We start from the raw sequence: 16,787 nt of genomic DNA on the forward strand, positions 1-16,787 counted from the left end.
AGAACGTACTGTCAAATTTTTACCTAACCCGTGTAATATAGGCTATTTTAATATTTAGCTAATGTTTATTAGCATTGTAATATCTACAAGCTTTTCCTTGGGTTGTATGTAGGCTGCTAATGTTATTACAGGCACTTGGGCAGGGCGGGGAGTCTTGGGTCATGCTACCTCCTTCTCCGCTCTGAAATCTCAAATTTATAGTTTTCCCATTGTGCTTTGTATTTTACGCAATTCGATTTTTTTGCAAATCCCCCTCTCCCTTCTAATATCTACTCATGTTTCTTTCAAAATAAATGTATGTGAAGATGGCCGAGACGAATGGGAGGCGGATTTAACCCTGGGTTAATCGATTTCTATTTTTACTTTACGGATTATTCATATAATCAAACAGTTCGTGGTAACGAACTGTAAGTAAGGAGCGACCCTGCTCAATGGTAACCGAAACTCTAGAAAACGGTATTTTGATACAAATAGATACATCAAAAGAATCGGATTTTAATGCTGATTTCAAATATATAAGTTTCATCAAGTTTAATCCTACCCATCAAAAGTTACGCGCCTGAAAATATGATAAATATGTCTTTTAGGATGACTTAATCCCCCGAAGTCCCCGGGGAGAGGGCTAAAAGTTATGAACTTTACCCAATGTTAACATATAGTATTGGTTATTGGGAAGTATACAGAGGTTTTCAGGAGGGTTTTTTTCTGGTAGTGGGTGTGGGTGGGTCAGGAGTTATTTTGGAGGATCTGTCCCTGAAGGAAGTTTTCATGGGGGAAGGGAAATTGCCATGATGGGGGCGCCGGACTTGCCAGCATTATTTAGTGGATATTGGAAAGTATACAGAGATTTTCAGGAAGGATTTTTTTTCTGGAGGGGGGGGGGCTAGAAGAGGGGGTTACCCGGGAGAATCTTTCCGTGGAGGAGGTTTCTTTGGGGTAAGAGACATTTCTATGAAGGGGGCGCCGGATTTCCAAGCATTATATAAAAAACGATCAGAAATTAAAATAAAAAAAACAAGTTTTTTCAACTGAAAGTAAGAAGCAACATTAGAATTTAAAACTAACAGACATTATTACGTATATGAGTGGGTTGACCCCCAAGTCAATACATCGCTCTTTACGCTACGGTTTTTTTTAGTGCTTTCAAAAGAGCTCTCTATTCGAATTAAACGGCCTTTGTGATTCAGGGGTTTGGAATTAAATTTTCTTTTAACTTTTAGCATAAATAGCGTGGTATGTAATGAGGGGAGAACCCCATCATATACGTAATAAAATATACGTAATAAAAAAAAAAACAAGCGATGCGGTTCAATAGTAATTGAAACTTTTAGAAACGGAACTTTGATGTCAATAAATGTATCAAAAGAATGTGCTTATAATACTGATTCTAAATATATAAATTTTATTAAGTTTAGTATTACTCATCAAAAGCTACGAGCCTGAGGAAATTTACCCGATTTTTTAAAGAGGGGGGAAACATCCCCTACAAGTGAAAGAATTTTAATGAAAATCACACCGTCAGATTCAGCGTATCAGAAAACCCTATTACATAGGTTTCAAGTTCATATCTGCAAAAATCTGCAACTTTGTATTTTTTACCAGAAGAAAAATATACGAATATAGAAGTTAGTTACGTAAGTTAATTTGTAAATTACGTCATAACCAAATTTAGAGACATCCATTTAGCAAAAGAAAAGTAAAATTTTTATGCAAATTTTGTTTACTTATTCAATGACGGTGAGCCAAAATAAAAGCTGCATCAACTAAAAAACGATCAGAAATTAAATAAAAAAAATAAGTTTTTTAAACTGAAAGTAAGGAGCGACATTAAAACTTAAAACTAACAGAAATTATTCCGTATATGAAAGGGCCTGTCCCCTCCTCAACGCCTCGCTCTTTACGCTAAAGTTTGACTCTGTCTCACAACTTTATTTTTTAAAACAATAAAAACTTTAGCATAAAGAGTGAGGCGTTGAGGAGGGGACAGCCCCTTTCATATTGTTTATATTCTTCTTCTTTAAAGTAACCAAATAATCGACCATTGTTGATATTCGGTTGTTTATATTCTTCTTCTTCTTTAAAATAGCCAAATAATCGACTATTGTTGATATTCGGTTGTTTATATTCTTCTTCTTCTTTAAATAGCCAAATAATCGACTATTGTTGATATTCGGTTATTTATATTCTTCTCCTTTAAAATAACCAAATAATCGACCATCGTTTATATTTGGTTGTTTATATTCTTCTTCTTCTTTAAAATAACCAAAATAATCGACCATTGTTGATATTCGGTTGTTTATAGTCTTTTTCTTCTTTAAAATAACCAAAATATTTCGAAGGTATATTTAGCTTTTCTGTTAAATAATGGGGTCGGTAGAGCCCTCCAATGGCTTTTTAAGCCTAAAATGTGCATTTCTAAAGCCTCGAATATTCTACTAAGCATTTTAATAAAGCCATTTACTACAACGATGTAATACGCCCTTATTATTTTATAAATTTTAAGTCCTTTCCAAATATTTGATGTTGTAAGAATAAGATCGAGCCTTTTTCGAATAAGATCGAATCCTTTTCCTCTTTGTCTGTACTTTCTACGTCAAAGAAATTACATTTTGGTAATATTTGATTCCTACGTACAAGAAATCAAATTTTGTAAGAGCCAAAGAACATTATAGGACTTCAACAACAAAACCTAAATGGAAGAAACCAATATGTGTGTTTTAGCTATTTGTTTTTCAAAGATTCTTGCTTGATATTTCTGGGGATTTTTTTCCGGTAAGCGTCGGGCAATTTTGCTAATCCTAAGCATCTGTGATTAAAATATCTTTATTTTCAAGGTGGATTTGCCGCTAAACCCATTGATGTTTGCATGGCTATTAGGTAAAGAGACCACGCTGTCTTCTTCCGAGCTCAAATTGGTTGACCCGGTATTTGCTGCGTCTTATCAATCGATGTCTTCAATTTTAAGGTTATTGTTCCATCCTCTCTCTCTCTCTCTCTCTCTCTCCCCCTCTCCGTTTCTATCTCTCTCTCTTTCTCTCTCTCTTTCTCTCTGTCTCTCCCCCTGTCTGCTTATCTATCTCTCTCTCTCTCTCTCTCTCTCTGTCTCTCTCTCTCTCTCTCTCTCTCTCTCTCTCTCTCTCTCTCTCTCTCTCTCTCTCTCTCTCTCTCTCTCTCTCTCTCTCTCTCTCTCTCTCTCTCTCTCTCTCTCTCTCTCTCTCTCTCTCTCTCTCTCTCTCTCTCTCTCTCTCTCTCTCTCTCTCTCTCTCTCTCTCTCTCTCTCTCTCTCTCTCTCTCTCTCTCTCTCTCTCTCTCTCTCTCTCTCTCTCTCTCTCTCTCTCTCTCTCTCTCTCTCTCTCTCTCTGCTTGTGACAAAAATCAGTAGCAATCTTTCAGTGTGCTTGCTTCTCCAAGTTATTAAATGATGTAGTCTACAGATATGTTTGTTATATTATCTTTTATGTGAAGACACATCCTTTTGTCAAATATTGTATTTTATATTTTTAATATTATGTCTTGTTGCTTACAAAAGAACGTAGATACAGCAACTTCTCTTAATCAAGGGATCTTAATTAAGTACAGTTCCCTGCGCCGCGCCAATGAGGGAAGACCGGTGGCGGCGGGACCAAAAACAGCAGCGGCGGCGTGCCGCCGAGTCGCCAATCAATGTTGAACGCAAACATTAACGTTTTCATCAGTCTTTCTCAAATCACTGCTTAAATTTACAAATTTACTTTCTCTACTCATTGACAGTACACTTTCATAGGATACTCCACCTAGTAGCTACTTGTAGCAACCAAACTGTCATATTCTTGTAAAATTCTCTCACCTCTCTTCACACTCCCTTTTGTATTTTTTTAAAACAGCTGTATAATATTCTACAAGATCCGTGTCTGCTTTAAATTTAAAAAATAATTAACTTTTTGGCATCCCTGCTTTCAATAAAAAAATTTCAAGATATTATCATTTAAATTTAATACTTTCCTACCCCCCCCCCCCCTCTGAATACCACTTTGATAGGATACCGTCTCTGCTTTAAATTTAAAAAAATAATTAACTTTTTGGCATCCCTGCTTTAAAAAATAAATAATTTTGAGATATTATCATTTAAACATAATACCTTCCTAATCCCCCCTCTGGATACCACCTTGATAGAATACCGTTTCTACTTGAAATTAGAAAAAAAATTTTTTTTTGGCATCCCTGCTTTCATTAAAAATGATTCAAGGTACTGTCCCTTAAATATAATAACTCCCTAGGCCCCCCCTCCCCTCTGGATACCATCTTGATAGGATACCGTCTCTGATTTAAATAAAAAAGATAATTAACTTATTAGCATCCCTGCTTTTAAAAAAAATCGAGGTGTTATCATTTAAATATGATAGCTCCTTACCCCCCCCCCCCCCCTCTGGATACCATAATGATAGGATGCCGTCTCTGCTTTGAATTAAAAAAAAAAAATTAACTTTTCGGCATCCCTGCTTTCAATAAAAAAAAATCGAGATATTATCATTTAAATGTAATACCTGCCTACCCCCACCCCCTCTGGATACCACCTTGATAGGATACCGTCTCAGCTTTACATTAAAAAAATAATTTACTTGATAATTAACTAGGTCACTATATGGTTCAAACAAAGACGCGAAATGACGTTAAACAGCTAGCTTAGTGTTGCTTGAAAAAAAAATTGAGGGTATGAGTAAAGGGGTACAATGACAACAACAAAAATGTTGAAATTATTCAGATATACCTAAAATTATTTGAAAACTGAGTTAAAGATTCGCCGTGGCATTCAATAAGAACCAAAGAATCTAATTAAAAGGGAGCACACGCAAAAGCCAAATTAGGCCAGTAGTCTATGAGAAATTGCAAAATACCCAAGACAATGAACAAGTCCCAATGAGGAGCCCTGGGTCTATCAAAATATTTCAATGCTTTCCCAGGGAATTCGATATCATTTTCTTCCGTCTCCACTTTAAATGAAAATAATAAATATCTTTTTGGCATTCCTGCTTTCAATTAAAAAAAATGAGATATTATCATTTTAAAATGATACTATCAATTTCAAAATCCAACTAAGATTTATAATAGTGAATGTGTACTATTCAACTCAAAAATAAAATTCTTGACTACAAATGATGTAAGAAATAGCAATTGGGAAACTGCATTCGAAATGATTTAATCTCATTTTATAAAGACGATATTTTTTTTGTCAACATATGAAGAACTGTGTATATTGCATCTGTCTGGTTTTTATGCAAAGTAACAAAAGAGACGAAAATTAATGAACAAGAGAGTAGTGAAGAATTATGGCATGCAAAGTAATATTTGGCAGGGAAAGCCACTGGTGATAAATCGCTAGGGGCGGCACCGTGATTGGGTGATTTTCGGGGAAATACCCGAAAATTCGGGGATAGGGGAAACCTGCTTGATTTCTAATTAGGAAAATCGAAATACTAAACCACACGAGAAAAAAAGCTCCGACTTCGCGGTTAACGCAGTAAAGAATTGCCGCAAAATTAATTTAAAGTCAGCCGAACGCCGCCGCCTCTGCCGGCGGTGGTGCACCTGGGACTTGCCGGCTGCGTAGTGACACTTCGACGGCGTTGGCGAATTGGGCCTCTCGTTGGCGGCGTTCGGTCGATCCACCGGCGCGGCGCCGGGGTCTAATTAAGTGAATCTTCCTCACTTGACAGTTGCTGGTTTTTTTTTTTTTTTTTTTTTTGTGTTTTTAAATTTCTCGTTATTATGGGGCAACCATGAAAAAAAAAATTAATAGGCTACTATATAAAGTTTTCAGGAATAAGTTTTTGTAGTTAGTTTGAGTCATAACGTCATAGCCCTTTTTTGTATTTGATTTGGAAATGGGAGGCTAAACTACGGCAATGGTTATTTGACCAATTCGGTCATTTTGGTCATTTTTACCACCTTCTTTAACAAGGTCCTAGATTGGTAAAAAAAAAAGTTTATCGTAACCATGGGTTTAGGTAATTTTTCTGAAGGGGTGGGGCAACTAGCAAGACAGGGAGAATATACTTACATCTTCTGTCCAACTTATTTTCACTTTTACTCTTAGTTTTTTGTTTAAGGGCGGGGGGGGGGCTTTTTAGTGTGGGCTTCCTGCATCCTCCCTTAGCTCCGCTCATGTTGATAACTAAGAGCAGATCATAAGATATTTTGAAATAAATCAGAAAATATATTAGTTGTATTGGGCGTTGGACGAAACTGTGTCAGTCCTTGAGGCTGGGTCATTTCCTGTTAGTAATATTTGATAATTTCTAAGTGGAATAGAATATGTCTACTGGTATCACTAACCGGGATCAATCAGGTTCATCCTGATCGTGATTTTAGGTAATTTGGAGTTTAAGGTGATTTCAGGGAAAACCAACCTCTAAAAGCCAATCCCCAAAAATTATCCAATTGTGAGCGAGCATCTATTTAACCCCTCCTCCCTTAAAATTTAGCTCTTTCCCTAAAAACAGAAAAAATAACAATTCACTCATACTCTAAATTTTTGACTTGTATATCTAAAAATCAGGGATATAAAATCATAAGAATTTTATCACAAGAATATGCTTTGTATTACTCCTTAGATTTATAAAATGCTCTTTATATCAATAAAGTATATTTGAATTAAATACGAACAAGTTCATTCAAAGAAGGGGGGGGGGCTTTGGACCCGTGCTTCCTTGCAATTCCAAACTGTAACAACTGTTCTTGCATTTCTATGACTCTAAGCTCACCCCTGCCCCCCCCCCCCCCATTTTGAAGGAGGATTGATGCATGTGTGGGACGAAGGTGTTACAATTGTTCCGGGTATTTGTTTTAAAAATTAATTCCTAAGTGAAAACCTCTCGAGTCGAAAATGTTCCAAAATTTCCCTCTTCTTGCTCTTAAAAGTTGCCTTGTATCCAGATTACTCCTCGAAATTAGGCGAAGGTTAGCTCCCAGATCTTTTAATAACGGAAAAAGTGCTGTATGCTGTTCTTTTTCCGCCTGCTATATTTCTTTTTTGTGATATATATCCTCTTCAAATTCAAGCCTATTTTTAAACTATTCTTTAGAGAGAAGAAATCAAGCGAGAGAGATTTAAATGTAGAGTCGTCTTTCTCCAACGACTCTGTCATATCTGACATGGGTTTGGATTTTACTGTTCCTGGAACGGATATTGAAATGAAAAGAAATGGAGAGAATATCCCTGTGGTTATGCAAAATCTCGAGGAATATTTAAAGGTAGTTAAAGATTTATTTTTAAATAACTGTCCTTGATTTATTTTGATTTACTTATGTTAGCTATCAGGTGTGTAAAGGATGTGTCCCTGAAAATTCTTAATATTATTTGCCTTTCATCTTGTGGTAAATCAACATTTAGACATATGTTTTGCCTAATGCTTGCTATTTGGTAAATGTTTCTTTGATTAACGATTACACAAAATCAATGAGGAATATCCTTATAAGCATACGAAGTTTAACGCGGAATATCTGGAAATAAAATCCCTATCTATGGAAAAGTCCCCTATCTCTATTATACGGTAAAAAACATTGAAGATAGGCCGATGTGGTACGAATTTAAGTGGTTTTTCCTACTTATGCTACTTAAAAAGAATACTAGAACTTTGAATTCCCTCGTTTCTTGAACTAGAACTGTGCTTTTAAAAATGTCAAACGATATTAGTTTTTCTGTTACAAACATTGTAGCTAAAGTGGATTTTTCAAACGATACCAATTTTCTTACAATAAATTACAAAAAAAGTAAAAAACGCATCAAAAATTTGCTTATATGCATTTTTGTTCCGTTTTTACAAGTCGGATAAGAATCTCGGAGAGGGGTCCCTCTGGGTACGCTCGTGATCCTGAATATCTAAATATTTTTGAACCAACAAAGCCACTGAAGAACATGTTTATAACGTGTATATTATAACGTTTAAACATGTATATTCAGGACGCTCGTGATCCTGAATGTCTAAAAAATTTTGAACCAACAAAGCCACTGAAAAACATGTTTATAACGTGTATATTATAACGTTTAAACATGTATATTCAGGACGCTCGTGATCCTGAATGTCTAAAAAATTTTGAACCAACAAAGCCACTGAAAAACATGTTTATAACGTGTATATTATAACGTTTAAACATGTATATTCAGGACGCTCGTGATCCTGAATATCTAAATATTTTTGAACAAAAAAAACACTGAAGAACATATTTATATTGTGTATATTATAACGTTTAAACATGTATATTCAGGACGCTCGTGGTCCTGAATATCTAATTATTTTTGAACCAACAAAGCCACTGAAGAACATGTTTATATTGTGTATTTTAACGTTTAAACATGTATATTCAGGACGCTAGTGATCCTGAATATCTAAATATTTTTGAACCAACAAAGCCACTGAAGAACATGTTTATAACGTGTATATTATAACGTTTAAACATGTATATTCAGGACGCTCGTAGTCCTGAATATCTAAATATTTTTGGACTAACAAAGCCACTGAAGAACATCTTTATAAGTGTACAAAGCTGACTGCCGTTTAAGCACTTTGACAACAAAAAAAAGAGAAAATTTTTTAATTTGAACTTTCGATTGCGGGCTCTTTAATAACTTATTTCTTACTTCTGAAACCAGCTGCTTTTGTTAAACTACTTTTTTAGAGACTACTTTTTATGGCTTCTGACTTTTTTGACTACAAATTTAAGTCTTTTGTTATTATAGTATTTCCTTCTTAGAAGTAGTGTTTATGCAAGATTACCTTTTTTTGTGCATTTTAATCAGCATCTTAAGTTAATTTGATCTAATATAAGTGAGCACCTATGAAAACTCATTTTTCTTTTTTTGTGTGTTTTCATTTTTTTGTGTCTTAATTAGCATCTTAAGTTTATTTTATCTAGCATAAATGAGCGCTTATGAAGATTCATTTTTTTCTTTTTTTGTGTGTTTTCATTTTGTATGTGTTTTAATCGTCATCTTAAATTTATTTAATCTAACATAAGTGAGCACCTACGAAGATTCACTTTTTTGTGTTTTCATTTTTTTGTGTGTTTTCATTTTGTATGTGTTTTAATCGTCATCTCAAATTTATTTAATCTAACATAAGTGAACACCTACGAAGATTCACTTTTTTGTGTTTTCATTTTGTATGTGTTTTAATCGTCATCTCAAATTTATTTAATCTAACATAAGTGAACACCTACGAAGATTCACTTTTTTGTGTTTTCATTTTTGTGTGTGTTTTTATCAGCATCTTAAGTTAATTTAGTCTAACATAAGAGTGCACCTATGAAGATTGATTTAATGAAGCCTAACTGATAAGAGCGAAATAAGAATTTGTTCTTATTTACTAATTACTAATTTACTAATTTGTTCTAATACTACTACTACTACTACCAACTCACTGCAGCGCCAAGCTGCATGAGGCTAAAACACTTCGTTAGGCCCTAACACAATTCGAGGACGACCTGCTTTTCGTTTGGCCCTAGACAGTTGGCCAACAAAATATTTTTATTTACGTTCGCCATTTTTAGAGAGACAGAAATTTACTATAAGAAGAAGTACAGTTTTATCCGCCACCTCAAGAAGTAAGAACTTGTCCTAGGGGATGACAAAAAATACAATTAAAGAAAAAAAAGACAACAGCCAGTTTACAACGCAATACTTAATCGGCAACACAGACTTTATGACAAACAATTGCGTCAAATTCACTTTTTATCTATACCCCAGGAAGGCATAATATTAATATATTGATTCATTTATTTACCGCCACCCATTCAAGAGGAAAAAAGAACTAAAATTTATGCTTACATAAAAGCGTTTCTTTAATTAACTCTTAAATTACTTTTAAAAAAAATTAACAGCGAGTTTGCTGCACAATACTTAATAGGCAACATAGACCTTATAACAAACAACTGATATATACTTATTCATACCCCGAGAACTCATAGTTTCGAATTTATTTATTTACCACCATCCCACCAAAACAGAACAACAAATTCATGCTTACTAAAAAGCACTTTTTTAAATTATACTCTTAAACAAGAAATATCATTAATCCGTTTTATATTCAGATCAATTTTAGCAATACGTGCTGGCAAAATAATTTATATATTATCATTAAAATTTTCGTCTTTAGAGTTTTGGTTACAATTAGCACGATTGGCTCGAATTTATAGTCTATAATGTTCATGATGTAAGTGCGTAGCTAGGGGTCTTTTGGGGTCTGATATAGAAATGATGAAAATCCCTGTTCATTCCTAAAACTTGTTATGGTAGTGGTAACGGATAAGGATATGGTAACGATGAAAAATGCCGGTTTTCTCCTAAAACTTGTTATGGTAATAGTAACTCGTAACTGGTGTTGTAACGATGAAAATATCTTTTTACCCCCTAAAGCTTGACGATATAGTAACGATGAAATTGCCCGTTTATTCCTAAAAATTGCTATGGTAATATCAGCTGGTAGTGGTAACGATATGGTAAAGATGAAAATGTCTGTTTACTCCTAAAACTTGTTATGGTAATGGTAGCCGGTAATGGTAACGATGAAAATGCCTGTTTGCTCGTAAAAATTGTAATGGTAATTGGTAATGGTAACAGTATGGTAACGATGAAAATGCCTGTTTGCTCGTAAAAATTGTAATTGTAATGGTAATGGTAACAGTATGGTAACGATGAAAATACCTGTTTACTCCGTCGTCGAGATAGGTGCTCTCTATCATCATTTTTAGAAGAAGAATAGAAGCTTCAGACTACTTCGAAGTTTTGAAGTTTAACATCCTATTTAAAATAAATCATATGCTTCAGAGTTATTTTTATGCATTTCAAAATCTAATTTAGTTCAACGTATTTCGATGGTAGACAATGTTAATCGATGTATTCGACTAGATGTTAGTATAATGTATTGAAGATTAAATGTCAATATTCCGAACGGGGGCTCATATGCTTGGCTTTCCGCTCTGCTTAGAAAGGAAGATATTTATATGACACAATGTTATAGATTACTGGAAGCAGACAAGTCTTTTTATATAAATGAGGTACTGGGCAGATATCTGAGGGTCTGTTCGTGTTATTACCAGGGGTATGACTTCAAAAAAACTGGAGGTTGGATTTATAAGGATTGTGTTTGACTTAAAATCTCGACAGATAGCTTTGATTGTTTAAACCCATAAGTAAAGAGAGATGGAGACAATTCTTCTAAGGTATGTTTAAAGGGTCTTCTGAGGCAACTTGGAAGAATTTAAGGCCATGTTGGCCGTAAGGCCATGTTGCTAATTTTTTTTTTTTTTTTTTTTTTTTTTGTGGTTCAAGTAAATGTCAAAATATAGGCTTATTGACCCAACTCGAGACCTGACTTACTATGTCTAATGTGCTAAATATGTGCTGATTCCTGAATTTGGAATTATCTTTTTAAGACGGTGTTCTTACATTTACATTCTCTCTCATCCTCAAATACTCGACTTCGTGAATGAGCTAGAGCGGAACAATTTTCAGATTCGGAATCAGCACATATCTTTTAGTCTGGTAGTGAAGAATCATTTGTACAGCATTTTGTTTCAGGTCAAACCACATTTTTACTAGGCTAATAGGGTATCGAAATAATTAAATTTGAATATACCGGAATTTGGTGAAATTACCGAATACTGGTTCTCTTATTTCTTGCTTGTTCTTCTTATCTTCAAGATTTCTCTTAGTCTGCTGCCCGCCCGCTTATATGTGAACCTTTTGGGCTGTGTCTCTGCCCCCTATCTCATCCCAAATTTGAGATTTTTAGGGTTTTCTATATACCTTTTCGTATTTACCATATAACTGGCTTTACAGTTTCGGGAGGGGGGTTGCCCTTCTTTAAAAAAAGAGAAAAATATAAATGTGTAAGTGCCTGGAAAGAAAACGGGTAATAGAGTTTAAATTATTATACCTTTATGTTATTTTTATGGTTCCACATGTATCTTTTTACTATTATTACTATCCATTCATTTTAGATTTTCAAAATTTTTGGTGAAACTTTTAAACCTGTTTTATTTTCTTTGAAGAGCATTCCCTATTGGATTTTGATTGAAGGCGTTCGGAGACAAATGGAAGCATTCAAAGAAGGTTTTGAAAGTATTTGCCAACCAAAATCCCTCCGTTTATTTGAGATTGAGGAGCTCGAACTTCTTCTATGTGGTTCAGATCAAAATGATGATGAGGAAACATGGAATCCAAAGGTAATTTAAATTTAAAAAATACGCTTAAAATGTAATCGATGCTATCTCTGTAGAGGTAGGGGGGTGGATTCTACCCACAAGAACTGTCCACGGATTAGAAAATTTTCTTAAAAAGAAAAACTTTTTCTGTGTTTCGTGCCTTACGTTTCTTGGGAATAATGTATATAAGTATTTTTAATTAAAAACACTTGATTAGTTGTTTTTATCCATAACTTTTCAAGCTACGAGTATAAAAAATTTTTATTAATTTTTAATATCACAAATGTTTTTTTTTTTTTTCATTTTTTTCGTGACTTGTGACATTGTAAAAAACTAGGGAAACTAGGGAACTACTAATACTACTATAAAAACTCACCGCAGCACCAAGCCGCCTGAGGCCAGTACAGCTACGCACGCTTCTTCATCCAAATCTATTCAAAGCCTTCTTCTCTACACCGTCCCAGGAAGTTCATATTTCCCTTAAATCTTTCCTTACGACATCGTCCCACTCCAACGGAGGACGAGAGGCATTTCATTTAGCCCTAGACGGTTGACCGACAAGGATAATCTTCGATAATATATCATACGTCAGTTGCAGAAAATGCCCTACCTCTTTCAACACCCATTTCATTATATTTATTAAAAGCGTAATTGAATCATACTTTTCGCTCAGCTTGATATTTCAAATATGGTCAGTCAGTCGGGTACCCAAATCAATCCGCAGGTAATTTCTCTGAAAAATATCTAGCAAATCTTCCTCCGCTTTTCGGAACACCCATGCTTCAGAATTACATTTGACCACTGTCATCACTGTAGCTTCCTATATTCTAATCTTGGTTTGTAGACTTATCTTCCAATTCTAGCACTCCAAACTCGCAAAACCTCCAAAAGTTCATTCATTTTGCTCACACTTTCATCTAGGATGCTTAAATCATCAGCATAATCTAAGTCCAGGAGACTTCCCCCCCCCCCCATTTGATTCCGTGGTCTCCCATTGCCTTTCCTGTGCTCCTTAAGACAAAGTCCATCAAAATAATCCATATAAAAGGGGGATAGAACACAACCCTGCTTAACTCCTGATTTAATACAAAACCAGCTGCTCACCTCATTTCCTACCTTAACCCTAGCAGTTTTATTTTCGTACATAGCACTAATCACTTTAATGTATTTGTCTGGTATGCCATACAAGGATAATAACTTTGCTAAAGCTCTTCTATTTGTAGAATGGAACGCTTGCTCACAGTCTAAAAAACTGAGGACTAAAGGTGTTTGATGACTCAGGCACCTCAATTATTAATCTAAGAGTGAAAATTTGGTTGACATATCCTCTACTTTTCCTAAAACTGCAATGTTCTTCTCTTAAAACTTGGTCTATAGCATCTCTTAGTCTAAAAAGTATCATCATACTAATAATTTGCTACCTATAGAAACCATGCTAATACCACACTCACTCTTACCACTTTTATTGTACAGGGTTTAAGTAGGGTTGTCCTGAAATCGCTAGGTACTTCCCCTTTTTCAAAAATCGTATTCACTATTTTCAGTAACTTATTTCTAACTTCATAACCAAATTTAAGAAACTCAATTTTTAGTCCTAATCATTCCTCACAAAATATATCTTCCTTCACATCCATGGCTACTAATGCTTCCTCACAAAATATATCTCACTTCACATCCAAGGTGTCACAAACTTTTTCATTTTTCCTTATATATTTTCCTGTAACTCCATCATGGTTTAGCACATTCTCAAAATGTTCAGCCCATCTCTCTTTAACTCTCTCGTTGTCACTAATTGTGGCCTCGTTCCTGTCTTTAACTGGGAGAATTCCAGATTGACTACTCCCTCTCAATTTAATAACATGGCAGTACAATATTTTACAATAATGCCGTCTAGCTGCATCTTCCTGGTTTTCTGTAATTTTATCCATGGCCTCCGGTTCACAGCTCCTTAGTTGATATTTTAATGCTTTTTCCACTTTCTTTACATTTTTCTTATTTTCATATGATTTATCCTCCAGATAATTCTTGTACAAGCCCCTTCTCCTCTTTATTAAACATAAAGAATTTTTACTAATATTCCTAGCTGGGTTTCTAACTTTCTGCCCTAAGAGACCATCAGTGACTTCACAGACTATTTTCCTAAAATTATTCCATTCATCTTCTACATTGTCCAATTTTAAACTCTTCAGTTTAATATTCAACTGTTCCTGGCAATTAGCATATTAACTTTCACTTTGGCCCAAGATTTGCAAATCTGAAAATAAATACGGATTTGTATTTAGCGTGCTAAATTGGCATGATGCTACTTTCTTTTGTACCAAAAAAAAATATCGATTTTTGTCCTTTGTGTATAGTTATAGCAAGGATTGTCCTTAAGGCTTTTTATTAAATATAAATTGAATCCCACTCCCTCAAGACGGGTCTGAAGACTCCACTCGGATATTCGAATCCAAAATGTATTCATTTTTTATATCAAACTCTCTCTTCCCCTTAATTTGAAATTTGTTTTTACCCTTCTCACAACTAAATTTTGACTGGTGTCCCCCCGTGCCTGAGATGTCGATAATTAAAATCGATTTTAGAACATCGATATTTTCTTAAACATCGACGAAAATTGTGTGGTAACACCTTAAAACTTATGAAGAATCGGATATTAGAAGTCTAAATGCATTCGTGTCAATCATCAAGCCCCCTCCTCCTCTTATTTGCGTTGCAGTTTGTTTTAAACCCTCTCACAACTAGGCTACATCCTCACTGGCGCTCCGCTGTTCCTTGAATGGCGATAATTAGAATTATTTTCGGAATATTGATGTTTAAAAATGGCATGATATTTAGAATTTTTTTTTTTTGGGGGGGGGGGCTATATCAGTTTTGGTGAATATTAGGCTAGCTTTTAATAGCTCATTTTCATTATTGGTTTGAATTATTTTCTCTCTTTATACAGACTCTTTTGGAATGTTGGAAGCCTTGTCATGGCTATACGAGTGACTCAAGGGTAGTTAAGGATCTAGCAGAGGTTATGTCTGAGTTTACGAAAGCCGAGAAACGGAAGTTTTTACAGTTTCTAACCGGTACACCCAGGCTTCCTCTTGGAGGTAACCTTTTTTCTTTTCGTTTTTTTTCTTTTTTTGTACTTGCCAGCGTATCCTAGGTTTTTATTACTTTGAACTATGGTTTGCAGCTGTAGCTTCGACAGACTACATTGATGCTGAAATAAGAAAATGGTGTTTTGAAGGAACAAATATTTCTCACCTAACATTATTTTGAAAATGTACTGGTGGTTCTGGCCCCTCTTTTGCTCGGGGTAAAATCTCGATTAGCACCCTCCTCTCTCTCCCTGTATCCCAGAAATTTTAAGGCCGAACTTTCGTTTATTAATACAATTTTTCCAACTGCCTTCTCTGCTTTATTTTATAAAATAAATCAAACACATTACAAAATATTATTTATTAACACAATTTTTCCAACTGCGTTCTCTGCTTTATTTTATAAAATAAAACAAACACATTACAAAATATTATTTATTAACACAATTTTTCCAACTGCCTTTTCTGCTTTATTTTATAAAATAAAACAAACACATTACAAAATATTATTTATTAACACAATTTTTCCAACTGCCTTCTCTGCTTTATTTTATAAAATAAAACAAACACATTACAAAATATTATTTATTAACACAATTTTTCCAACTGCCTTCTCTGCTTTATTTTATAAAATAAAACAAACACATTACAAAATAATTATAACCGTTTGATTATTTATTTGAAATTTAGCGCCCCTAAAATTTCTGCTTCCAGGGTAAGTGCCCCCTCTGTCTGCCCCTGAAAACGCCTCCGTGAAAGTGGTAATTTTCATAATAATGAAACAGAGTAGTAATTCAGAATTATTTGATGAAATCTTTGAGAATTTTGAAAAGATTCAAAACTTTCGTCAATTTGAAATGAAAAGTACGCCCTTGAAATTCCCATTGTGGAAAACTGTAACTGGAAGTTTGTAATCCCTTCCTTGAAGAACAAGAAAATGGGTAGCACTGATGTGTCTTTTTTTTTCTTTTCTTTTTTTTATGGTTTTTTATTCCGTTTCTCTAAAAGGTACTACAGAAAATTTATGCAAACTTGTCCAACCTTTTTGGTAGTTTCGTCAAATTTGTTTGGAAGGGTCTTTTGTTGTTATTTGGGGGGGGGGGGTAAGGAATACTTTCCTTCAGTGTTATTTTTATCAATAATTTTCTTGCATCTTATAAATGAATGGTTATAACAGTACTGTATAGAGGAAAATATTTGAGGAGGCTATGGGTTAAAGATGGTCATTATTTTGTTCGATGTGTGGAGAGAAGGATGATGATTTATTCCATCTTTTTGCTAATTATTTAGAGTAGGGAGGCTTGAGAAAAAAATATTTGGGGTAGAAAAAGGTGGTGAGGGGTGGTTTGTCGGGGCTTTGGAAAATTTAAATTTTATTTGTATAAAAAATTGCTGTAGATTCATCCGTGTGGGTATGGCACATTGAGAAAAATTATTGGAATGGTTGTACTTTTTCTTTTTTCTTTTTTTTTTTTTTTTTGTGTATATATTTTGTGTTTGCCATGGCCCAATCGGGTTTTT

At 34.5% G+C, this 16,787-nt stretch overlaps 1 protein-coding gene across 4 annotated transcripts in view; it reads left to right on the forward strand.

Moving 5' to 3' along the window:
* ctrip (E3 ubiquitin-protein ligase ctrip) overlaps positions 1 to 16,787 on the forward strand; it is a 155,084-nt gene that overhangs the window by 133,664 nt on the left and 4,633 nt on the right. For all 4 annotated transcript variants that reach the window (XM_089092141.1, XM_089092143.1, XM_089092142.1 and 1 more), the window contains 4 exons: positions 2,835 to 2,965; positions 7,062 to 7,230; positions 12,028 to 12,201; positions 15,125 to 15,275. In XM_089092141.1, coding sequence (XP_088948267.1) covers positions 2,835 to 2,965; positions 7,062 to 7,230; positions 12,028 to 12,201; positions 15,125 to 15,275 — 625 coding nt within the window. The remainder of the gene's footprint in view (positions 1 to 2,834; positions 2,966 to 7,061; positions 7,231 to 12,027; positions 12,202 to 15,124; positions 15,276 to 16,787) is intronic.

This window comes from Artemia sp. Qi Xiang Cuo, chromosome 7 (assembly GCF_049724085.1).
Source record: "Artemia sp. Qi Xiang Cuo chromosome 7, ASM4972408v1, whole genome shotgun sequence".
Lineage (NCBI taxonomy): Eukaryota > Metazoa > Arthropoda > Branchiopoda > Anostraca > Artemiidae > Artemia > Artemia sp. Qi Xiang Cuo.